This window comes from Miniopterus schreibersii (assembly GCF_964146895.1).
Source record: "Miniopterus schreibersii genome assembly, chromosome: 3".
Classification (NCBI taxonomy): Eukaryota; Metazoa; Chordata; class Mammalia; order Chiroptera; family Miniopteridae; genus Miniopterus; species Miniopterus schreibersii.
This window is the reverse complement of record NC_138103.1, coordinates 32,774,565-32,800,793: the sequence shown is the minus strand read 5'-3', so window position 1 is coordinate 32,800,793 and position 26,229 is coordinate 32,774,565. Positions and strand designations below refer to the sequence as shown.

Below are 26,229 nucleotides of genomic sequence, written 5' to 3'. Positions count from 1 at the left end.
ATTCATCGATTTATTTAATGCACTATATTATTAAGCATTCACTGTTTCAGGTACTGTTTTAAATGGAACATATGAGGTTAAGAAAGTTGGTAATTTTTGTCTTTGGTTTTTCATTTAAAAAAAAAGTGATACATGTACTTGGGGGGAAAATCAGTGCAGTAGCTGCTACCTTGTCCCCACCCCGCTCTCTCCTGATGCAAGTGCTGTTCCCTGGAAATCTTTGAAAATACATAGGCTCAGTTCCCTCTTTCTGGAGCGAACCCCTTCCTGGAGGTGAGACTGAGCTAGGTGACCTGGGCTGGCTCATCTCCATCCCCGTGGGCGGCCGCGGCACCGGATGAGTGAGCTGCTCCCGGCGATAGGGTCTCGTTCTAGTGTGTTGGGGTTGCGGAGGGGAAAGGAGGCAGGTCCACGGGAGATGCTTCTGGAGAAGGCAGCGCCAAGCCTGGGCGGGCGGGACGTTCGGAGAAAGGTCCTCAGACGGGTTTCAGCCGCGCCTGGGGGCGGGGCTCCCAGCGAGGGGGCGGGGCTCCCAGCGAGGGGGCGGGGCGGGGAGGCGCGGGGCGGGGCCGGGCGGCGTGCCGACGTGGCAGCCGCCGGGGCGTGATCCGCCGGTGGCCATCTTGGAGGCGGGGACGCGCGGAGGGAACGCCTGTGTGCATCTTCCTCGTCTTCTCCGAGCCTTAGTCCTAACACCCTGACCTCTCTGTCCCCCACTTTTCAGCTGCCAGGCAGTTACTCTCTCGGGCCCCCAGGTGAGCGTCAGCCTGGGAGCAACGCGGGTGCATGCGGGCGGCGGCGGCAGCAGGGGCTGAGGGCGCCGATGCCGCGCGGCCACTGGCGCCGTCCCTGCAAGGTGGGCTGTGCAGTGCAGCCTGCGCCCCCGTAGGCGACGGTCTTCCCGGCGCCCCGAGGGCGTTCATTCCCGGGGTGGGCTGTGGGAGCTTGCCGGGCGCACCCCGGGCGCTGGCTGGTGCGCTTCGCGGGGCGAGCCTCGGGCCGTACTGTGGGTGCGTTTCGGGGGTCTCGTCGCGGCGCTTCGCTCGTCCAGGTGCCGAGGCTGGTGTTCCTGGCCGCTTGGCTCCACCTGCCAGCGCTCTGGCCGCGGGGGGAGAGCGGCGGCTGGCGCCCTGACCTTAGCCCAGCCGTGCGGGCCTGGAGACGTGGCAGGGTCTGGGGAGGCCGCAGTCTCCAATTCACAGGATTTCGGCCGCTCCCGCCGTGGCTAGATCGACGGACAGGCCCGGCGGTGGGAAGGAAGGAGCTTGTTTCCCGGTAGGTTCCCGGGGCAGTGCCTGACGCCGCTCCGGGGGGCTTTTGTACTCGGCTCTTTGTTCGTTCCTGGGACCTACTTCAAGCAAATGTCCAGGGTAGCCCACATCCTAGATTGGCAGAATTTCTATCCAAGAGGGTTTTTGTCCTTCAAAGTAGTCTTCAGAGACCTCGTGTACATTTCTTCGAACACGACACATTTGGGCATTCCAGTCTTTCTTCTGTCAGCCGCTATTTAATTCAGTGAACATTTGTGGAAGTTTATTTTGGAACCGGAGCTGAGAATGCAAAGACAAGGAACTCCAGACTCTGCTCAGGCGCTCACTCTCTGCTAATAGAGACCATCGTTTGCACCTGTAATACATCAACAGTAATTGCTTTTAGTGCTTTTACGGTTATCAGAGCTCCATTATTTCATTTCTTTCTTGTATCCATATAAGTAGCCATCCACTTTAATGTTGATAAATATTTCTTTTTGTGCCCAGGCGTGAGCACTAAAACCTTTAACCTCTCTGACACTTCACTGTTATTTTATCACAATAGCTTTTCTTTAATAGAAGGTATTACATTTATGTATACAAATTTACCCAATATTGTCATTAAGCCAGTTCTCAAATAGTAAAGCTTTTAAAGGCTGAAATAAATTGACCAATCATCCCATGTTATAAGTTGTATTAATTGTGCAAGTTCTGTTGCCAACATATTTGTTAATGTTAGGAATGAGGATCACTTTTAAGTAAGATTTCCACTGTAAGGATTTGGTAGCATCTGTAGTAGGAAATGAATGAAAAATGGGAAGATGAAGAGGAGACAGCTTTGGGAAGGTGGTGTGCATATTTGCCTCCCACTCCTCAGTCTAGTTCAGACTGACTTCTACCCCCACTCCTTCCATGGAAACAGCTTTCACTACCTTCATCTCCAGTTTAACAAATCTATTGAATTTTTTAGATATCATCTTCTTTGTTTTCTGCAAATATTGATACTGTTGCCTATTTCTACCTTGAAACACACTGGCTTTTGGACGCCACAGTCTTCCTGGTTTTCTTTCTATCTTTCTGGTCATCTCTTGTCTTCCTTTGTACACTTGTCTTCTGCCTGGGTATTCTTCCGGGATTGGTTGGGTCATGTTTTCTTTTCACTCTGTATTCTCTTCTTAATCTCATCTCAGAACATGACTTTAGAGACTGAGTAAAGTGAAGGAACCCACATTTACGTGGTGTCTAAGCTGCAGGCCAAGTCATTGTCTTTCCTTGGATGTTTCAAGGGGCCTGAATTCAGCATGCCCAATATAAACATTACATAACCCACCCCCCAAAGGTATCAAATACCTTGACCTCTTCCAATGTTCCCTAAGTGAATGTCGCTGCCATCTCTATCCAGTTGTGCAAGTCAAGAATCTCCCTATCATTGCCCCATTTCCAGTCTATCACTGAGTCTTACCACCTAAACATTTCTTGAATCCACTCTATCACAACCTTAGTCTAGGTCTGAGTTTTTCAACCTTGGCATTATTGATATTTGGGGCCAGGTAATTTTTTCTTGTGGGGCTGTCCTGTGTGTTATGGGAATTTTAGTAGTATCCTAGCTGCTATCTACTAGATTCTAGTAATACCCCTCTAGTTCTGACAACTAAAAGTGTCTCTAGACATTGCCAAATGAGCCTGGGGTGGGGGTCCGAATTCTCCTCTTCCTCACCTCCATAGGTGTGTAGGGTGTTATTGCTTCCTATCTGAACTACTTCTGTATCCTTCTTAATGGTCTCTGCATTTACTCTGACTGCCCTGTGGCCCAATCTGCATACTGTCATCAAAAGAATCTTTTTAGCACAAATATGAATTGTCAAAAGCTGAAGTCAATCTAAATGTTTTTCAGCAGATAAATGGATAAAACTGGTACATCTATAAAATGGAGTACTATTCAGCAGTAAAAAAAGAACTGTTGATACATCCAGCTTATTGGATTTCAAGGGCATTATGCTAAGCAAGAAAAGCCAATCCCAAAAGGTTGTATGTTGTGTGCGGTTCTGTTGATGTAACATTCAAGAAATGAGAAAATGTTAGAAACATTTGGTTGCCAGGGCTTATGGTTGGTGGAAGGATATACCAGGAACAGCATGCAGGGGTTTCTTGGGAGTGATGGAACAGTTCTGTATCCTGATTGTGATGGTGGTTACATGAATCAGTGCGTATGTTGCAACTTCATAGAACTACGCACACACACAAACACGTGCACAAATACAAAAACAGGCGAAATCCAAATAAGGTCTATAGTTTGGTTCCTAGTATTGTACCAACATTAATTTCCTAGGTTTGATCATTGTACTATAGTTATATAAGATGCTATTATTGGGAGGAGCTGGGTTCAGGGTACTATGAACTCTGTTCTGTTTTTGCATTTTTGAATCTAAAATTTCTTCAAAATGTTAAAAGACAAAAAATGTCATTCCCAGCTTAAATGCCCTATAGTGACTTTCTGCCTTAAAAAAACCAATTCCTTAACCTGGCTTTTAAGGCTCAACATGATGTCTCCAGTCCTCATCTTGTTTTCTCTTCTGTGCCACATGGGTTTTCTTGAATGTGTATTGTTCCCTCTACCTTGTTGGTGCCTTTATACTTCCTATACATTCACCTCTTTTGCCTAATTAAATTCTGCACCTTCTTCAGAACCCTGGGGGACCCTTTCCTGACCGTCAAGTCCAAATCATATTCCTGTCAAGAACTGTTCTTACACTCAGAGCACACAATTCGGGCTATAATTCATTGTACATTGGTATTATTCTTTGATTATCTGCTAGGTTGGACTGTAAGTATCCTGTTTTTGTATCCATTGTATTTCCAGAGGCACCACTACAGTGCTTGGCAAGCAGTTGACCTTCATTGAATGGTAAAAAGTAAAAACATCAAAAGGGTTTTTGGTATATTTAGAAGTTTTGAATTTATGCTGGAGACAGGCTTGAAAATTTGTAATTTTTAAAGGAATTTCCTCCATATTTTGTAATCATTATCATCTGTTAGGACCCTGGTATCTAGTAGCATTTTTGCTATAGTTAACTTTTCTAAAACCTGATACATATCATTTAGCCATTACTGGGTATGTTTTAGAATGTGAGGAAAACTGAGAATTGAGCACATTTTATTATTATTTTTTAATGTTAGCAGGAGTAGCCCAAATACAGTGCTTTATGGGGAGAGAGGAAGTGTTTCAAAAATGTTGATTTTTATTTAAAATGTAATAGTGACTGGAACCTAGATATAAATCTAACATACATTCATGTGACAAAGTAAGTTAGTAATTTACTGCTTGAAATATATTGGATGATTAATTATATTTAACATAAAATTATTTCCCAATAAGTATATATATGAACATGTCACAGATTGTTTGCACACTTAACATTCTCCCAGACTGTTGTTTTAGGAATTTTGACAGACCCTTCATCTGGAAATAAGTGGCATTATAAACATAAAGACATCTGTCTCTTAATGATTATTCTTTTTTTTTCTTTTTTTTTATTGTTCAAACAGATGTCCCTTTTTCTCCCCATTGACCCATTCCACCCCACCCCCCCTTCCCCCCTTCCCCCCTTCCCCATCCTTTTCCACACCCCTTTCCACACCCCTTTCCACACCATTGTCTGTGTCCTTGGGTTATGCATACATGCAGGGTAATTCTTTGGTTAATCTCTCCCCCTCCACCCCCCCCTTCCCTCTGACATTTGTCAGTCTGATCCATGCTTCCATGTCATGAATCATTTCTGTTCATTGGTTTATTAAGTTCTTTAGATTCCACATATAAGTGAGATCATGTGATGTTTGTCTTTCTCTGCCTGGCTTATTTCACGTAGCATAATATTTTCCAGGTCCTTCCATACTGTCCCAAATGGTAAGTGATCCTTCGTTAAAGCTGCATAGTATTCCACTGTGTAAATGTCCCACAGCTTTTTCATCCACTCATCTCCTGATGGGCACTTGGGCTGTTTCCAGATCTTAGCTATTGTAAACTGTGCTGCCATGAACATAGGGGTACATACATTCTTTCTGATTAGTGTTTCAGGATTCTTAGGATATATTCCTAGAAGTGGGATCACTGGATCAAATGGCAGCTCCATATTTAATTTTTTGAGGAACCTCCATACTGTTTTCCATAGTGGCTGCACCAGTCTGCATTCCCACCAGCAGTGTACCAGGGTTCCCCTTTCTCCACACCCTCGCCAGCACATGTCGTTTGTTGATTTGTTGATAGAGCCATTCTGACAGGTGTGAAGTGATACCCCATTGTGATTTTAATCTGCATCTCTCTGATTATTCTTTTAAATTGTTCTCTAATATACAAGCTTTAAAAATATGCTTTTGACCACTGTGTAATACTTACTACATTTTTATGTTTTTACAGGATATCATAATTGAAGAAAAATGATGGAAGAAAGTGGAATAGAAACAACACCACCTGGGACTCCTCCACCAAATCCTGCGGCACTGGCTGCTGCTGCTGCTGCTGCTACTACTACTGCTGCGATGTCTTCCACCCCTGTTCCTTTAGGTATATGGGGTTGTATAGCATCTAGTGTGTTTTGAGGATAGTGAAGAGACTGTTATCTTCTTTGAGTCAATTAAAAAAGAATTCATATATTAAAACTTCTCTGATCTTGCCGAGATGAAGGGAAATAGCCTTTTTTAATTTAAGCCCAGAGACAGAAAACATATATATTTTGCTCTGTAAAGGTAAACTTTTGTTCTTTATATTCATGTTGACTATAAATCATCTTATGACAAAAATATTCCAAAAAACTTTGTCTCATGTTCTATGACTTTGTGGTGATGGACCTTCTGGAAAAGTTTTTGAGCCTTCAGGATGTAGATTTTTATGTTCATATCAGCTTTATTTTATTAAAACACATCAAAACAAAATGCAAAGGTATACTTATGAACAGTACCATAACTTAATTTTTATAGCGGCTTCTTTTATTTATGGGAGTTGTTATATATTTTAAATTACACATTTTTTAAATCTTGGTATGTGGTCTGTTATATTTAAACATTTTACAAGAAAAAAGTCATGAAAACTAAGTGAAAAGCATCTCCAATTTTGTTTTTTTTCTCTTCCCTTTTTTGTAGCTCCAACCAGTTCTTTTTCTTCTCCAAATGCATCTTCTGTACAGTCCTTGCCACCACACGCATCGTCTACCCCTCAGCCATCCCTTCCTCCTGTGAGGCCTTCAGCATCATTGCCTTTTGTGCCTCCTTCACCAGTTCCTTCTGCTCCACCACTTGTTACTGCGATACCACCTCCTGTTTCTCCACCAGCTGCTGCTGCCCTTACTAATCCTCCTTTATCCCACTTCCCAACTTCAACTTCTGCCCCAAGTACTCTTCCATCTGCACCCCCTTCGGGTCCTCCTACATCAGGATTTTCTGTTGGTTCAGCTTATGACATTACAAGGGGACATGCAGGAAGAGCTCCCCAGACACCCCTGATGCCATCATTTTCTGCACCTCCAGTAACAGGTAATCCTCTCTTACTGATGCTTTGAAATAAATGGTTATAGCTAATGGGTTTGTTTTTTTAAATAACCACTTTATCAAGATACAATCTGTATACCATATGATTCTGACATTTAAAGTACGCAATTCACTAGTTGTTAATGTATTTACAGAGTTATGCAACTGTCACTACAATTAATTTTAGAACCTTTTAATCACCTCAAAAAGAAACTGCTTAACTACTTGCAGTCACTCCCTACTTCCTCCCAAATCCTCATAGCCCTAAGCAACCACTAATGTAATTTTTGTCTCTATGAATTTGCCTGTTTTGGACATTTTATGTAAATAGAATCCTGTAATATGCTGTCTTTTGTAACTTGCTTCTTTCTCATTTAGTATATTTTCAAGGTTCATCCATGTAGTGTGTATCAGTACTTCATTCCTTTTTATGACTGGGTAATATGCCATTGAATGTATATACCACATTTTTATTTACTTCATCAGTGGGTTGTTTTTACTTTTTGGCTATTATGAATACTGCTTTTATGAACATTTGTGTACAAGCTTTTGTGTGGACATATATTCATTTATCTTGGGTATGTACATAAGCATGGTTCCAAAGTACCTCTCTCACCAACAGTGTATAAGGGTTCCAGTTTCTCTGCATTAATGTTTTAAACTCATTTCTTTGACTTCCAGAGTTTCCTATTCTCATGTTTTTGATATTTTAATTATTAAAATAAAGCTGATGTAACTTTGTATTTGATTTTTATATGTTGTAAAACTTAGTAGTACATGATTAGTATATAGAATGTCAGACAGAATTCCAAAATTTTGTCCTAACGTTTTGTGCATTTACAGAGAAAAAGAGTTTTTTTTTAAAGCTTTACTTCAAAAAATGATCAGGATTGGTCCAAGGAGCAGTTTTATTTAGCCTGGTAAAAATTGAAAACCAAATAAAAGCTCCTGTATGCTGTAAGTTGGTGGTATTGGGCATTTCCTTTTCTAGGTCAGCTATACCTTCTATTGGCTTCTCTGGAATGGTTGTTGGAAACCAATATAAAAACTTCATCAATGTCATTTTCTGCCTATTGTTTATCATTTTAGGAAAGGAAGCAACTTTGTTGTAATTGTTATTTTATTTAAAAATTTTTTTTTAAATAATATTTTTATTGATCTCAGAGAGAGAGGAAGGGAGAGGGAGAGATAGAAACATTAATGATGAGAGTCATTGATCCTCCACTTCCCGCATGCTCCCTACAGGTTTAGGTGATTCTCTGAGTTCATAACTCAATCTTGAAATGCCTGGGTATATAGTTACATTATTTAAGCTGTTTTAAACTGCTCATCTCATATTGTATCTTTTTAAAGGAAATAGTGTATGGAATAAGTTACATATATTAAAACATTTTTGCCATTAACTAGGTATTTTGCCAACCCCCATTACTCAGCAAGCTAGTTTGACATCTCTGGCCCAGGGAACTGAAACCACATCAGCCATTACTTTTCCAGAGGAACAGGAAGATCCTAGAATTGTTAGAGATCAGGATGAAGCATCTGCTGGTGGACTCTGGGGTTTTATTAAGGTGAGCTGTATTTACTTTAAAAACCATGCTTAACTTTTAAATTATGGAACTAATAGATGTTCATTAGAGAGAATTTTGAAAATATAAAATGGTATAAGGAAAAAATTCTTTTTATAGTCTCTTTACCAGTTTTCGATAGTTCCTCTCAATCTTTTATATGTGCATACCTATATAGATGTATATGTTTTTAAACCAAAATCAAATTGGGGTAGTGACATGTGGACACACAAATACTATTTTGTTTTTTTGTTTGTCTTTACCTAGCATGTATCAGGAACATCTTCCTAGCCATAAAATATCTTCAGAAATTGTTTTCTCTTTGGCTGCTTTGCCTTACATGCCATGGCATTTATTTGCCATATTTTATTTTACTAATGTGCTTATAAAACTATGATGAGCACTCTTATATGCACATCTTTGTATTCATCTGTTTTATCAGGATTAATTCCTGATGAATGTCCAAGAGAACATTTTAAAAATTACTGATACATATTGCTGTTTAGAAAGGTTATACCAAAATAGACTGTTAAAGCATTTTTCACTTCGCTAGCCCTGATTAATTAACTTGAAGTACAATATTTTCTAATTTGATAGACAAAAAAAAAATACCTTGTTTTAATTTGCATTTCTTTGTTACTGAATTTGAACGTTTTTCAAGTGATTTATTTGCCAATTGTTTTTTTGTGTGAAGTCTCTATGTTCTTTGCTCAGTTTTGAATTGGGGCAATTTTCTTTATGAATTCATAAGAGCTGATAAAGTAGTAAGAATATTTTATTATATGCTATTATATGTTGCCGTTTCCTTCATTTTAACCTTACATTTTATTATACTTTTTGACACAAAAGTTTCTAAGTTTTCAGGACTTATTTCTATTAGTGTTTTCTTTTCAGTTTTTTTCATGATAAAAATGACCTTTTCCACCACAATATATAATAAATTTTTTTTCCCACTTAACCAGTTTATATGAGGTAGAAGTCAACTGTAATTTTCTTTCAACCACTTAATTGGTTGTTCCAACATAATACGTCAGGGATTTGATATGTCACCTTTATCTTAGTTACTGAATTGTTGGTAAATGTGAGTTTCTGGGCTTTGTATTCTATTCCACTGCTCTGCCTGTCTTTGCAATAGTACCACACTATTTTAATTATTGTAACTGTTATATTAATATTTATTGAAAGTCTACTCTGCTGAGGTGGGAACACGGGGGAGTATTCATTGATGAGTAAACCAGGTCAGTTTTAAATCTCTGCATCCATAAAGACACATCAGTATTTGGTTGTATAAGTTTGCTGATTTCTCTTTTCTTTGAAATTTTTCTTTACTAGTTTTTTCCATTTATAATTGCTCCATCAAGCTCCCCACCCCCCAAGATTCTGCTGATAGTTTGGCTACAATTTAATTATATATTAAACATTTTTATATTAGTAGGTGGTTAAGATTTTCCACATTTTTCATGTTTCATGAAGATGGCATTTTTCTAAGGTGGTTTTTACATCCCTCTGTGTTTTTTGTTTTTGTTTTTTTTTTACTTTTATTAGTATTTATTTTATGTTGAATTTACTTGCGGGCCGTTAAATTTTTGTTTCTTCTGGGATATCTTTTGCTTCTCTGCCACCATCTCTTCTGGCTTAGGAACAATCTGCTCTTTTTCAGTAAGGATCATCTCAATGTGGCAGGGAGAGCTCAAGTATGGGTAATCCCCCCATGAGCTTTGTAAGTTCTACATCTCATCTTGGGAGCTTTGTTCACCTGGATGTGCTCAATGACCAGAGAATCTACATCTAAACCCTTAAGTTCAGCATTGCTCTCTGCATTTTTAAGCACGTACAGCAAAAATTCAGAACTCTTTGGGCCACTGACCCTGTGTCCAGCCCCACTGTTTCGCTGGGGCACACCTACCAACCCCACCATTGTAACGACGGAATGGCACACATTGCTTCTGTAAAGTGGCATCCTTCAGATACTTGGTAGCTTTTCGAATATGCCTACCCTTGATGGCCTGGGCAGTTTCTCAAATGTTCTTAAAGTGACCACGAAGATTTGAACCTCTTGATTTGCATGATTTTGTGGGGTTTTCTGGGTCAAGTGAATAGCGAACCATTTTCAGAGGTCACCTCTGGCTGCTTTTGGGAAGAGGAAGCATCTCTGTGATTTTCAAAGGTTTCCTTTATATAAGGACTGTCACTTCCTTTTCTTGTTAAAAGTGTCATTTATCAATTGAGATACCCAGTTCAACTCTACAGGTCTTATGAATAACTTCTGATAATCAGTGTAAGGTTGGTTGACAGTCTTCAATGTCAGTTAACAAGCTCATCTTTTTTTCTGAATCACCTTAGTTTAATGGTAGGTTGGAAGAGGTAGAATCATGGTTGTTAGCCAGATGCCATCTTGAGTCATTGCTCTCTGTAGTATCTTTTACCATGGGAGAAGTCTAGCACAAAAGGGAAGTACTCAGACCAGGCTCCTTCTGTCTAATAGTGTGGTTTTAAGAATCAGGTGGGTGCAAGGCCTATCATGGGAATAGTTCTGGCTTAAAAGGGAGAATTTGGGTATGAAAATGAGAAATGGGAACTAGGAAAAAGAGCACACTTTGGTAGAATATAAGTGGAATATTTTATGTTAAGGTAATAGGTAACTGGGGGGATAGGAGAAATGTTTCACTATTTTTATTTTTTTATTAGGGAACAAAGAATGGGTCTTTGGAGACATCTAGTTACAGTCTTTATTTGGGACCTTGATGGGCAAGTTTTGCCTAGTCTATGAAATAATATATACATAGAAATGAAATAAACATGTATGCATGCACACATATATGTATGTGCAATATACATACATCCCTGACCAGTGCTACTCAAAGTGTGGTCTGCAGTCTATTGTGGGTCTGTGATAGATAAGAAGAGAAATTGAGAGTAAGCATTTTGAAACTTAATAGCAATTCAACATTTCCATAACCTTTTTTTCTTATATTTTACAATGTGATTCATTGGAAACCTAAAAAGATAATTTCATTATCAGGTGATCATGGTGGTCATTGCTTAGAATGGATATTTATATGGTTTTTTTTTGCAGGGTGTAGCCGGGAATCCTGTGGTGAAATCTGTGCTTGATAAGACAAAACATTCCGTAGAAAGCATGATTACCACGCTGGACCCCGGCATGGCTCCATATATCAGTATGTATTTAAAATAGGCAAGCATCTGCATTATTTTTTAAAAGTATGTGCCAGTGCCAGCCACTAATTATAATTCCACAGGTTTTACAATCAGTGGAACTCCTCTTATATTCTTGGTGTTTTTAATTCATCTTTTTCTTAGTCACCATTAAATGCATTTTGAAAACTTCTCAGAATAAACTTTGGAGAAGTAAAAACAATATGAATTATTAGTGTCCACATTTAATGATTTTAAGTGTAAATGTGATTGTTGCTTTAGATGATTTTTATTGTATTCATTATTGATATTTGAAGTGATGCCTTGTTCATATTTGGCTTTGACATTTCTCCAGTTAATTATTTTAAATAAGTATGTTTATGCTTACCTCAGTAATATTTTTAGAGGAGGTTAATCTATTAATATCTGATTACTAGGTTTGTTGTGGAAGTTATTTTAACTACGTTTGAATCCTCATTACCAAAAATCCTCCAGACAGTTGACATAGACACACTCTCTGCCCTTTAATTTCTAATGTATATATCCAGTATGTGAAAAAATATAATCGCTTAGCGGTATCAGTGACCAGTTATTAGTAATTCTGTTGAACATAACTTACAAGCCAAAGCTGTGTACCAGGTACCTGAATGTAGATTTTTAATGGCAATAAAAAGTCAATAGCTTTAAAGAGTCTTGACTATGTTGGTAGTTTACTATCTAGTAAATGTCAAAGGAAAAGATGTAACAATGATAAGTACCATTTATTAAATGCTTGCTCTGCCAGGCACTGATTCTCATAAGAGGTCTGCAAGGTAGGTATTATTTTCCTCAAGTTTTAGAAGAGGAACCTGGGTTCAGAGAGATTTAAGTTATTGTAGGTCACATAGCTTGGTGGAACTAGATTGAACCCATGTTTTTTTTACACCTAGCCACTTTGCTTCCCTTGAAGTAGAAATTGAATCAGGAATTAAGTCAGCTGAATTATTCTTGGTGTTTGTTACTGCCAAGGAACTTAGAAATCAGGCCCTATCATGTATATTCATTTTATACATTCATAATAATAAAGTTTGACAATGAATACATCATATATATTCTCCACAAGCTCCTATTTTGAATGAGAAAAAGGATTTTTGGAGCTCTTGCTGTTTTAATAGGTACTGTATTAGACTGTGAAAGCAATTATTTATTCTTAGAGCAAGCCCTGTGAGTTGATAGGTATTTTTCTATGAAACAAACTCAGTGACTTCCCCAAGGTAACAAAGCTAGAAAATGATCATTAGGAATATAATCCAAGACTGTTTCTCAAGCCAGTAGTCTGCATGACACCAAGAAAAAGCCAAAAAACCAAGGGAGGGATACAAAGTCAAGTTTCTATTATTAGATAATATCATAACATACAATCTTAATCAGTTAGCTTTAAAAAGTAAGACAGGCAACAAAAGCACGACCATTCTTATCTAATAACACTCAAAGTGAAACAATATTTTTATTCAAATGTTCTAGGAATCTCTTAATCATTTTAAAGGTATCAAAAAGGTACGAGAGCTATTAGAAATTTTAACACAATTTAACTTTCTACATTCTTTTAATTAGTTCTCCCTTTGTTATGAATGGCAGCGCTAAGTCAAAGCCTAGTGGAGTAGTACTCAGCTAGAGTTGAGGTTTGTCCCATATGGAAGGAAAAAATTAGGAAAAAGTATACTTTTTCTCTTCTCTCCTGTGTGAGGTATTACTTTTAGGTTTTACTAACTTCTGAAATTCTAGTAAAGATGGGATTTGTGGAACAAATGTCAATCAGGACAAAAGGGATCTATAATAAAAAACCCAGATATTTAGAAAATATATTCATCTGTTCCACAAGATATTAGGAAAAACATAGCATTGTTTCCGGGTCAAAATGTTTTATAGTACAAACAGCTTTCTTGAGAAATCTTTTACCAGTGATAGCCTAATGCCAAAGTAGCAAAACATGCTGTGCTTAGAACCAGACCTTTGAATTCAGTGTATTGCAAAACGTTAGATCAAGATTTTAAGAATAATTAGACATACTTGATTAAATTACTCTAAATAGTACACAGGTTTTTTAAATAATTGAAATACTAAATATGTTTTAAAATAATTTAATTGTATATTGCTTAGCCTTTTAAAATTTCAAGCTTTATAAATGTTGGTGTTTCATTTTTAAAATATATGCTTGCATATTTGTTAGGTCAGTAATAGATGTATAATTTATAAATACCCATTTATTTGTGGTATATGTCTTTTTTTTGGTGATTGGGGTATATAACAAAGTTTTCATTCCCACATTTTAAACTATTTTCTAGATAAAAAGCATTATTTCATGGTAGTCCGTGTTTAGTGCAGAACTTCTGTGCAATTCTGACATTATCATATCGGTAACAGTCACTGTCATTTTCTATAAGTAGAGTACCCCAAATGTGTAGCTTATATTTCACAAGCCAGATATTTATTGCTGAAGAACTGGCAACTATGGTATCCATATGGTGTTAGAATTTTATGCATAATAGATGTCTGTCTTTATTAACAGCAGAAAAACCATTTTGATTTACAACCTTAAACATGCAATAAATGTCTAAAATTTAAACTAATCAGAAAACGAAACTTTGCTAAATTAATAGAGCAGTATAATAGAAAAACTGTTTTCACAGTGGCCCTAACATCATTTCTCAAATTGATATCTGTGGAACACTTCTTAGGAGCTGTTATTAGATGCTAAAAAAGTGTTCCATGAACAGATTATGTGTGGTAGGTACTAGGTTAAAGTCATGATTTTTAATTATTGAATTTCTCAGAATCTTTATGCTAATGTACCTTGTAAATTTCCAAGAAAGAAATACGGTGTGCAGCGTCTCTCGAGCTTGTTTGACCATAGCACGCTGTCTTCAGGGAGAGCTACTAATATATTCTGGAACAGTATTTCATAGAATGCAGAACAATGTGGTGCTGTATTTGTGGCAGATGTAATAATCACAACCATTAGAAGGTATGTGCCATCTTCTGCTTGCAAATAGACTCCCTCAGATAATGCATTAAATTCTCATTTTTAAAAGTAAGGAAAATTTGGTAGTTCTGGGCTAAGCTTATTGGAATAAGATGCCTATCATACATTGTTCTTTGAGCTTAGTAATAATTATGCAAATAAAATGTCAGCGTATGATAGTAATTATGAGAATTTCGTTATTTTAATTTGGAATTGAAATTTTCTCCTATTCTTTGTAGAATCTGGAGGTGAACTGGATATTATAGTGACCTCAAATAAAGAAGTAAAAGTTGCTGCTGTCCGAGATGCCTTTCAGGAGGTCTTTGGTTTAGCTGTGGTTATGGGAGAGGCTGTTCAGTCCAACATTGCCCCACAACCAGTGGGCTATGCAGCTGGATTAAAAGTGAGTAATAGAAGACCTTCAGGGTATAGAAACTGGCAGTTAATTTCTTCATAATTCTGTTAATAACCCTGTGGTCTATATGGAGCTAATTGGTTTTTACATAATGAAGTGATTAGCTTGGTTTAATTGGACAACTCTAGTGTTATGAAGATATAGTGGAGTTTTAATTTAAAGAAACAAGGTGGGTTTTGATTATTGGGGGAGGGGAAGAAACACATGCAGAGAACACAAAAAGTAAGTAGTCCTAAAAAAGATAATCTTAACCCACTGTTAACATTCAAATCAATTACTAAAGGGATAATAAAAAACTTACGGGATTTAAGTGTTATTACTATCACTCTTAATACTTTACACTTACGTATTTCTTCAGGGTTATGTTTCTGTGAGCCTCTAATGACAGCATTTTTGCCAATCAATACATAACTTTGTTTTATACCTGCTTCTGTTTAAATCCACCTTAATGTATATATATTTGATTCATTAACATTAAACTCTCACAGTTAACAGCACTGTAACTCATGCCTAAATGATGCTTATCTAACATGCATATTTTCTTCAGAGCCATTTTAAAACAGCAAAATCACCAAGAAAAAGCACAACTGAAAAACATAGCACTAAATAATTTTCTTGAAAAGCCATAGTTATGACCATTGTTGAATAGTTTCTATGTTACAAACACAGACATAGTTAATACCTGTAAGCATTTATTTAAACCCATGAAATTTTAATTCTGCAAACCAAGTCTCTTAGTTTTAAGTCCTTAGATACAGGGTAAGTTCTATGGGCCTTTGCGTTGTCCTACTTCAGTGTGGCCTCTCTATTACCCAAAATTTTTGATCCCCTATACTTTTGGAAAATAAAGGTAAAATTCCATTCTCAAAACATTGGTAGGGAGTAATGTTAAAACTTCTATAATTTTGACTCCAAAAGATGCCACATTTAATTAATGTAGTAAGAGGAGAAGAGAGGTCAATATAACCCCCTCTTCATTTTCTCTTATGGATTCTGTAAACAGAAAAAGAATTAGACTTGTCTGCCCAGCTCACTTCTATCTCTCTTACAGGTGCTAATCAATTTCAGTAAAATATTTTGTGACCCTTAAGTATAAAGCCCAGTGCTGTAGGGCAAACTTACTCTGTTCCCTGGAAGCATAACACCTAGGAATATTTTGTTGTATTGCATAGCTGAGAGGTCACTTTCAAAGAGTTAGGGGTGCAGCTCCTAATAGTTTTTACTGAATAATCATTTGTATAAACTTTATAATTAAAATTCAGCCATAGCTACCTCTTGGGAGGAGTGAATTAGGCAAATTTGTAATATCCAGTGTAAAGAATTAAGTTTCTTACATTCCTGCCTCTTCACTCAGTATTATTAGATTTAGTGAAGCCATATTTACACTAGATTCTTAACATTAGCAGGATAGGCCTTCAAAAGCCCTTTATTTTTTCCTTTGTTCAGTTTTTCGTGTAGTAAGTTCTTATTGAAGGCAATTAGGTTGGACACTGTTTGATACCAGAGATGTAAGAGTGAGCAAAAATACACAATCTTGGTTTTATTGTAAATATCTTCTTTCATCCTTACCTTTATAAGCTAATGTCTTAGTTTTCACTTTCTGTTTATTTCAGTTACCTTTGAAATAAATTGTCTCTAGAAGTATCTTAGCTTTCTCAATTTTCATTTGAGTAAGAATTGACCGCTTAATCTCATTCACTATTAAGCTCTTCTGTCCATAATAAAAATAGGTATTTATCCATGGCTAATTTTATTTAAAATTAAGATTTTTATTTTGCTTTTGAAAACATTCTCACATCACTCATGATCACTGTTTATGAAGTGATTCAGATAAAAGTAGTGAACAGCAACCCTGTTTTCATTAGTCCAGTTTTTAGTTTTTTTTAATATACCTTTATTGATTTCAGAGAGAGGAAGGGGGGAGAGAGAGAGAGACAGAAACATCAATGATGAGAGAGGTGTCACCGATCGGCTGCCTCCTGCACATCCCCAACTGGGGGATGGAGCCCACAACCTGGGCATGTGCCCCAACTGGGAATTGAACCGCAATTTCCTGGATCCTAGGTCAATGCTCAACCACTGAGCCACGCCTGGCCAGGCCAGGCTAGTTTTTAGTTTTCTACAAAAAGATATATTTCATGATTTTGACTTATCTGTACAGTGTTCCTAGTCCCTCAATTTTGTTTCATTAATGGTAATAATATTCCTGAATGAGCTTTGGTGTAATGTCTTTACTTCCAGTTTTAAAAAACTCATTTTTGGCGCATATTTTGAGGTTATATTTAAAGGGAATAAGAAGAAAGAGAATAAACATTTACCATTGATATGATTGCCTACTTAGAAAATTTGAGAGAAGCAACTAGAAAACTACCGGGATTGATGAAAGATTTTTATTCAGTAAGAGGGTACCTTGCCAGATTTAACATTGGAAAACACAGTTTTCTTATATTAGTAATAACCATTTAGAACATAGAATATAAAAAAGAATCCATTTCACAGTAGCAACCAAAACAATAACGGACATTATTCCAAACTGTTAGTACTGAGAGGAACATGACTGGACTTTTTCACTTTTTGTCTTCTGTATTGTTTGAATGAATGAATATGTATTTGCATAAACGTATGCATGTATTGCTTATATAATCATACATTAGTATATTTAATATTGAATAATTTGGAATGGTTCCTAACCTACACTGTTGTTCAGGGTGCCCAGGAACGGATAGATACCTTGCGACGAACTGGAGTGATCCATGAGAAACAGATTGCTGTGTCAGTAGAAAACTTCATTGCAGAATTGCTTCCTGACAAGTAAGAGCTTTTTTTTTTTTCACTTTAAACATAGTTATAATTTTTTTTCTTGTAATGAGAACTCTTAAGATCTTTCTTAGCAACTTTCAGATGTACAATACACTATTATTAACTGTAGTCACCATGCTGTACTTTACATTTCCATGACTTAACAAAGTTTGTGCCTTTTGATCCCCTTCACCCATTTCACACAGCCCCCAGCTCCAGCCTCTGGCAATCACCAATCTGTTTGCTATATGTTGAGTTCTGTTTTTTAAATTTGATTTTAGATTCCGTACATAAGTCAGATCATACAATATTTGTCTTTCTCTGACATAGTTCCCTTAGCATAATGCCCTCAGGTCCATGTATTGTTATCGTCAATGGCAAGATTTCCTCTTTTATGGCTGAATAATATTCCAGTGTGTGTGTACCACATTTTCTTTATCCAGTCATCCTTTGGTGGACACTTGGGTGGCTTCTATGTCTTGGCTTTTGTAAATACTGCTGCAGTTAACATGGGGGTGCAGATATCTTTTTAGTGTTTTATAATTACTTGGAAGTGGGTTGCTGGATCATATGGTATTTCTATTTAATTTTTTGAGGTACCTCCATACTGTTTTCCATAGGGGCTGCACCCATTTACATTACTGCCAACAGTGTATAAGTGTCCCCCTTTTCTCCACATCCTCGCCAACAGTTGTTATCTAACAGGTGTGAGGTGAGAGCTCGTGTGGTTTGGGTTTTCATTTTCTTGATGATTAATGATGATAGAGCATCTTTTCAGGACATCTGGTGGTTTTATGATTCTGGTTAGTTAAAATGCTGGTGGTGGTACAGTTGACTTCACTTATAAGTATCTTTTAAATGGAAAAAGTTTTTTTATTTGATGTCATGAAACTTTTTAAAGACTGATTCATTGTGAACAATTGAGAAAATGTAATTAGAAGGATTTATCAGGAATGAGGAAAGGATTTGTTATTCCTTCTGAGCTTATTTCTTAATTTGCTAATAACTTCTCCAGTTGGCTCTATATTAATGATAACGATGATAATATAGAATAAAATTTTCCATATGTTCTCAAGTGACATTTTAAAATATTACACATCATAAACTGTATGTTCAAATGAGTAAATTTGGCAGTTGCGTTATTTGAACTTGGTCAGTGGAGATGGCCACTCTTCCTCCTCCCTGGGGCAGGTGAAGTTGAAAGATAGTAGGAAGAGGGAGACTGAAAGTGTCTTCAGCCAACAGCACCAGTAGTGGAAGAGGTTTGGTGGGTATGATAGGTATTGCTGTTTCAGATTTAACCGAGTTGAAGAGAATGGGATATCCGGGTTGACAATTCAGGAGCGTAATAGTATTTTAGAGAACATTTTAGGGAACAAAGGGGACTTTCGAGTTCTTCTAATGTGTATGCACTGGCACCACACTGATTACACAAGAACCTTCCATGATAATTGAAAATTACTTAATTTTTTGTTGTTCCCCATTCTTTTTCTCCTCTTGGAATTAAGCCATCAGGAGAATTTTATATATTGTTTTTATGGATTGTCCTCTTGAAAATAGATTAGAAAAACATTTCCTTTTTGAAATCTGCTAATATCTTGTCTTTCCATAACTTATTTAGCACAAAACTTGAAACTCACATTGTGTTGCAGATGGTTTGATATTGGCTGTTTAATAGTTGAAGATCCCGTCCATGGCATTCGTCTGGAAACATTTACTCAGGCTACACCAGTGCCTTTGGAATTCGTACAACAGGTTAGTTTTCTCCTTTTCTTTTTCATTATGCTTCAGGGAAACTTGCAGTATTGTCTTCAAAATAAAAATGTGGATAGATTTTTTAAATTGGAAATAGCTTTTTTTTTCTTGTATTCCTTCTATGTTTCAGTACTTCCTTACTTTTGTTTCCCAGCTCTCTTTGAAAAGATAGTGACTAACCATGTAATATAGTTCCTAATTTTTATGATTGTGTTCCTTATCCTAAGAAAAAGGTTGACCACTTCTGCTGGTTTTATGTTCACCTTTCCTTTAGTTTCCCCATTATCTCAGTTTTATTTCCCCCTTTACCTTCCTTTCCTTCGTCTTGATCGTCCTCTCCTTACTTTTTCCTCTTTGGTGTTAAGTAGAAGCCCATTTTTTTTAAGTTTAGAAACCTTAGTGAAAGGCTCATGTCTTTACTTATCCACATCATTTCTAGACTGTAAGCATAAATGTATGATTTTGATTCTTTCTTGAACAAAATGGAATCTAAATACATATTTACATTGGAATCTTTGTAATCTTAAGTGGCTTTTTTGTTGGCTTTTTCCTCTCCTCCATTTTATAAAATTTCCATCATATTTGCATTCATGCATATTGTTAAATGCCATTTTAAAACTTTCTCTTAAAGTTACTTGGGAATTTGAGACTCTGATACAAAGCTATGTAAGAAAATACATGTATGCCCTCACATATAAATTAGGCATGGTGTTTATAGAATCCCTGAAAGCAGCTTATGGCTCTTATAGGTTTACAGCTTAGATAGGGACCAAGAATGGATGCTTGGAATATTCAAGTTTTATTGAACCTTTTACTTATACTTCTAAAAAGAAATTATGGTATAAGATTTTTATAGATATTAACATTAAACTCACTCCAATATGAAGGTGATTACAAGACTGTAAGCAGATATTATGTATATTGTTCTACCAATAAATTAGAAAAATTGGACAAAATGGTTGATTTTCTAGGAAAACGTAAATTGCCACAGTTGATTTAGGAATTAGTATTAGATTGAACTATATGGAATTGCTGTCTTTTAAGTAAAAAACAGTCAAACATTGGCAATTTCATATTATTCAACCTTAATCATCTCAATGAAGCTTTGTAAAAGTAATTTTATTAACATAAGACATCTTTCTGGCAGAGCTCCTAAGAGCTATAAATTGGGATGAAGACCGACTATATTTCTTATTAGAGTCTACCCCTTGGTCTTCAAACACAGATACCTTATAGTGAAACAACAATCATAAAGGTCAAAAGATACTGGAATCCCATTTAGTCGTTATATGATAGACTAGACAGTTATAAAAATGTTTTCCCAAGGTGAGGCCACTCAGGTTTGCAGGTTGCTACTTCATCTGTTCACGTTCCAAAAGCAAAAGTATCAGCAATATATGGCTTCACCCTTTCAGGCATCTGGTACAGGCATACTTCACAGATGTATTGTGGGTTTGGTTCCAGACCACCACAATGCAATGGTATCTCAATAAAGTCACGAATTATTGTTTGTTTCCCTGTGCACATAAAAGTTATACTTACACAGTATTGAAGTCTGTTAGGTGTGCAATAGCATTATGTCTATAAAAAACAGTGCACAGACTCATCTGAGCCTGTTGGGAAAAAGGGTGCTAATTAACTTGCTTGATGCAGGATTGTCACAAACCGTCAATTTGGTAAAGAAAAAACCAGTATCTGCAAAGCAAAAGTGAAATGAAATAAAACAAGATATGCCTTTATAATCGAGCTAAGAGACAGTATCATCTCCTGCACTGAGCCTTTTGAGTTGTTAGTGTAATATTTGATTTCCCTTGTTACATAAATCATTTGTTCATTCTCTTACCTATGGCTACTATTTTTCCTTCTCTCTATTTATACCCAAACTTTTCTACTTTTGGAAGACATTACGTTTGGCCACTGTGCTTGTCTACAATCCAGTAAGCGTGTTTCCCTCAGCCCAAATGGGCATCCTTTTAATAGGCTAGGTTCCCATTGCCCTCCTGCCTGACCGTATGGCCAGGCCATTGGCCACTGCCCATGAATCAGTAAAAACCGAAATGGGGGATTTTTCCATCACTGCTAGGAAAACAGCATGCACTTCAGCCCAACCAGCTTGTTTGTTTTTACCTTAAGTCAGAGTAGTGACCTTCCAAATGGGATGTTGTCTTTTCACCTTGGAATTGCCATTCGTAAACCAAGGAGCTCTTCCAGTTGAGAGCTGTCCATGCAGCAGGTAGTTCTAGCAGCTGCTCAGGTGGCTCCAGAATTGATCCTACAAAGAAAGAGACTCCCTGCTTGTATCTCCTCCTTGCATTCCCTAAGCAGCATGATCCTGTGTAAACCATTTCCATATCATTGTAGAACTCTTCTGGTCACTGCCATCCCTATTAGGGCATTTCTTCAATAGCACCTAGACATTATGGGTATATTTCAGGTTTCAACATCAGTGTATGTCCTTCAGTCATAGGAGTAGCTTAATGTCCAATGACAAGGTAGTAGATGCTCCTCAAATGGAAATTCTCTAGTCCAAAGTCCCAGTAGTCACTGCTGGGAGGCACTCACAGGTTTTTGCCATAAGCCCCAGTCTATACTCCCCATAGGGTTACAGCACAGAGATATTTGCCCCTACCAGCACCGCTGTGCTACATGTATGACCATTGCAAAAGGACAATTTTTATTTTTAGGAATATATATTGGGGGGAAAAATAGATGTAATTCTCAAAGACCAAAGCATCAAAACTGTATATACTAATAAAATAAAACTATATATACTGATATAGAAACTTAGGACATATTGCTAAGTATGAACAAAATTTCTTAGATTGCTTAGATTTGAACAAGATGAGCTTAATGTGGACATTTTAAACAAATTAGATGTGTGAACAGCATGTTGATTCTTTCATAGCTTTGTAACTTCATACAGTTGGCAGCATTAGCTGTTTCTCAGGGTTTGTAGTCATCTGTATTAAAAGGAACCTGAGAGACTTTGAAATATCACTTATAGCTATTTCTAATGATATTTTGAATGTACTACAAATAATATATCATTTTTCCATAGGCTCAAAGTCTAACTCCCCAGGACTACAATCTGAGGTGGTCAGGCCTTTTGGTGACAGTGGGCGAAGTCCTGGAAAAGAGTTTAGTAAATGTCAGCCGGACTGATTGGCACATGGCTTTCACTGGCATGTCACGTCGACAGATGATCTACAGTGCGGCCAAAGCAATAGCGGGCATGTATAAACAGCGCCTACCACCCAGGACCATGTGAGCAGACTTACCTAGGATACTGAGATGTCCTCACTTTGAGCTTGGTGGTAAAGAAGAGATTTTACCTTCTTAAATTGGATAGCTTCAGTGATCCAGGAATTTTGGTAATTTTCATGTAGACTGCAGCTTTTCTTCCCCCTTTAAAAAGGCATGGTGTCATGTCAGTAGATGAAAAGAAACAGATCCTTTTTATGATCATATAATTACATGTACTATAGTTCTCAGAAGAAATATATAAATATTTTTATAGGATAATTTGATATACCAAATTTATAAGATACAGATTCATGGTTAAGAAATTTAACTTAATATGTACTTGATTGTTTTTCATAACATTGTTAACATTTTTATTGACTATTCTTTAAAAGCATTGTTTCTTTTAATTCAAGATTAATCTCTTCTGTCAGTCTTTGAAGGTTTTGTGTGTGCACATGATCTCAGGTCTGATGCTGAGCGGTGTGCTCAACAATTTGCCCTAAAACACCTACCTGTAGGAAGATGGTGCACATTTTGTAAGCATATTGTTAACATGGGCCAAAACAATAGAATTGATCACGTTCTCTTTGGTTATCATGTACACACATAGTGTGAATAATTCTACATTTTTTTAAATAAGTTCTGGCATTTTACAGATTTATACTCTCAACAGTAGGGTAATACACTTTATTTTTTGATTGTTGTATGACAACTAAATGGCAAATGATTCCAGTATTTTTTAAATCAGAAGCATTTGGGTAATTTTCAAATAATGCTACTCAATATTTCCTGGTAAACTCTGACAGCAGCCATTATTTCTGCTTCCACTCATGTTTCCCCATTGTAATAGAGAAGTTTTGAGAGGGAATTACTTTGTTAATGGGATTGTCTGCCTGTTATTTTAATTAAGGTTACTTCTTACTACATTTGCCTTAAATACTGCTTTTCTAATGCACTTTGTGGCATTCAAGGTTTTCAAAGAAACTTTTATAGTCAATCTGGTTTATTTAGTCCATTATGTTGGTACTTAATGAAAGCTTCTTTTCTTCCCAAATATATTTACCATCTTTGGATTTATATAAATCAAAATTAGTTTCTCTTACACTTTTGAACTCTATATATGCAAGTTCAAATAACTCAAGATAGTTTCTTATATAAATGTAATTTAATTTATTTACTCTTCTATGCAGTTCTCTAGATTTAAAAGAATTAGCACAATCTTATAAAGGGTGTTGAAGCTCTTATCCTGCACTGTCATTAAATGTAAGGTTTGCTTTGTATTTTTGCAGTGTTTTTACCCGGGGATGAGATGAATAAGTATTAATTTTGTGACTATGGTATATGTTAATTTTTAAGCACTGTAAAATGATTGTTCAGTGAAATTCAAACTTGTATGTCATTAAAAGTAATGAGAGAAAAGAGATGAAACCAGTTGGACTGGGGACTATTTGCTTTTTTCTCCCTCAAGCTTAGGAAAGAAAACCTGTCTTCAACACAGTTCTTCACTGCTGTTTGGTCTATTTTGTGGGTGGTTTTTTTTCTGAAGTGCTCAAGTAACTAGTTACTGAGTTTTTATAAGCTTGTATGTGTCTGTTTTGATTAAATTGTGTGAAAGAGAACAGGAAAAAATTCAGGGAGAGTAATTTAACATCAACCTTAGTTGACAGAAGTACTCAGATTATTCAGTTCAAGATCTTCCTATTACTGAGTTTGCCCAGTAACCCTGGACCTAGAATTGTGCCACAGCCTTCTGGAGTCGGAAGGCTTTAGGCAATACTACTTCCCACTCTTTGTTCCTCTTCTCTCAAGGATACTGAGGTAAGAAATCGGGATGCATGAACGTAGACAAAGTGGTTGTATGAGAGTAACTATAAGTAAATAACAGTACAGATGAGCGTGTATTATGTACATCATTTAAAATTATGCAAATTAGTAATATACTCAGGGTCCACTAAATTACTTCAATATGTTGTTGGATTTACTTTGTTCCTTGGCTAGAAAAGATTCTTAACAGGAATTCATGTTCTATTAAGCCAGACTTTCTATGTTCTAGAAGATGTTGGGTTATGTGTAAATTATTTAAAAACTTAGATTTTTACTTCCAGGAATGCTGTTCATTTTTAAGGTACTATGCAGGATGATATATTGGGTAACACCAATTTTGTAAGTATGTAAATTTGACATAAATAAATAATACCTCTACTTATTTCCCAGAGATGTATAGTGATTTTTTAAATGTGTATGCATATTAATATCATATTAGAAGGACCCATATTCCCTTTTTTGTTGCAACTGGCTACCAAGAATTCTTATAGAATAGCAACTTCCAAACTTCAAACACCATCTTTCAAGTGGAAACTAACATTCAGATACTCCCGAGTTGCTAACTTTAGGGTTAGAGAACTCAGAATATTCAGGGAAGAAGATGCACTGGAGAGAGTTAATAGACGAGAAGTTAAGGCCTGTGTTCACGAGGAGACCTTGGTGGCTGGATTTAGTTTCCCCTCGACCTCCATCTTTGAGGAAGAAGTGTAGTTGTTACTGAGTTTGTTACTCAGCATCTGTGATCCCAGGAGTAGAGGTTTTCCTTTTGATCTGGCACAGGAAAGGGGTATTGTAATGAAATACTGATTTGGAGGTTTGGGATTTTTTGCCAAAAACAACAACAATGTTGTCAGTAGACTAGAAAAACACCAGTTGAGGTCCAGGAAACTGTTAAATTTATACTTTTCCAGAATTAACTAGAGGGAGAGAGAAAAGTTTTGGAAAGACAAAATTGGGAAAGCTGATGTGAAGGCGATTTTAAAAATTTATTGATGAAGGAAATCTTTTAAATGATCAAGAATGTAAAGCAGTAAGAAAGGAACTAATATTTATGTAATAAGTATCTTTGTTGGTTGGGCGTTGGAACTTATTTTTATAGGTTAGATCACGGAAAACAGGCCAAGCTACTTACCCAGTGTCATCACAACAGCTGAACTACAGAGATAGAAGTCCAATGGTGTGTGAGTTACTCTAAACCAGCGATTTTCAATTAGTGATGTGCCACAATATTTAAAACATGCACTACCTGACTATTTAGTCAGGGGCACTGGCCTCTTTGTCCTTAGATTTTCAAATAAAAAAATGACAACGGCCAACACAATAGTGGTCCAGTGTAAGTGAATCCAAATTATACTTTTTTTTTGGTCAGATCAGCAAAAAAAATTTAGTGTGCCACAGAATTTTAGTAATTTAGCTGTTCATGTGTGAGATGAAAAAGGTTGAAAATCGCTGCTCTACACCATTCTTTTCCAAACATCCTAAGTTTTGGTTTTAGGAAGTTATGGGTGCATAATTAATCTTATAAATGCTGTTGGATTCAACTTAATTCACATAATAGCCTGAGGACTTTGCTCTCATATACTTTTAATTTTATAATATTTTGTTTAAGGAAAACTTTACTCCCTGTTTTTGAAAGTGATGTTTTGAGCCTTACTGCTAATAGGATATATTTGTGATATTTGAATATTATGTTCCCAAATT

At 36.7% G+C, this 26,229-nt stretch overlaps 1 protein-coding gene and 1 pseudogene across 3 annotated transcripts; one reads left to right on the top strand and one right to left on the bottom strand.

Moving 5' to 3' along the window:
- The first annotated feature begins 597 nt into the window (after positions 1 to 597).
- On the top strand, positions 598 to 24,918 carry PRRC1 (proline rich coiled-coil 1). 2 transcript variants are annotated; one of them, XM_081133251.1, is made up of 9 exons: positions 598 to 755; positions 5,665 to 5,811; positions 6,387 to 6,776; positions 8,178 to 8,338; positions 11,412 to 11,514; positions 14,732 to 14,895; positions 17,615 to 17,718; positions 19,359 to 19,461; positions 22,520 to 24,918. In XM_081133251.1, the coding sequence occupies exons 2-9, from the start codon at positions 5,685 to 5,687 to the stop codon at positions 22,727 to 22,729; spliced, it is 1,362 nt and encodes a 453-aa protein (XP_080989377.1). In that variant the 5' UTR covers positions 598 to 755; positions 5,665 to 5,684; the 3' UTR covers positions 22,730 to 24,918. The 2 variants fall into 2 exon arrangements, with proteins under 2 accessions (XP_080989377.1, XP_080989378.1); XM_081133252.1 differs by lacking the exon at positions 598 to 755 and adding an exon at positions 1,208 to 1,275.
- LOC308554433 (large ribosomal subunit protein uL22 pseudogene) lies at positions 9,889 to 10,443 on the bottom strand (annotated as a pseudogene). The gene has a single exon. The product of its transcript is annotated as a large ribosomal subunit protein uL22 pseudogene (transcript).
- Positions 24,919 to 26,229: the final 1,311 nt, after the last annotated feature.

What these genes read in the sequence shown, in the direction of transcription:
- PRRC1 (XM_081133251.1), top strand. Translation starts at nt 5,685, where the DNA reads ATGATGGAAGAAAGTGGAATAGAAACAACACCACCTGGGACTCCTCCA. An exon ending in GACTCTGGGGTTTTATTAAG is followed by an intron (nt 8,339 to 11,411) that starts GTGAGCTGTATT and finishes TTTTTTTTGCAG; the next exon opens with GGTGTAGCCGGGAATCCTGT. An exon ending in GCAGAATTGCTTCCTGACAA is followed by an intron (nt 17,719 to 19,358) that starts GTAAGAGCTTTT and finishes ATTGTGTTGCAG; the next exon opens with ATGGTTTGATATTGGCTGTT.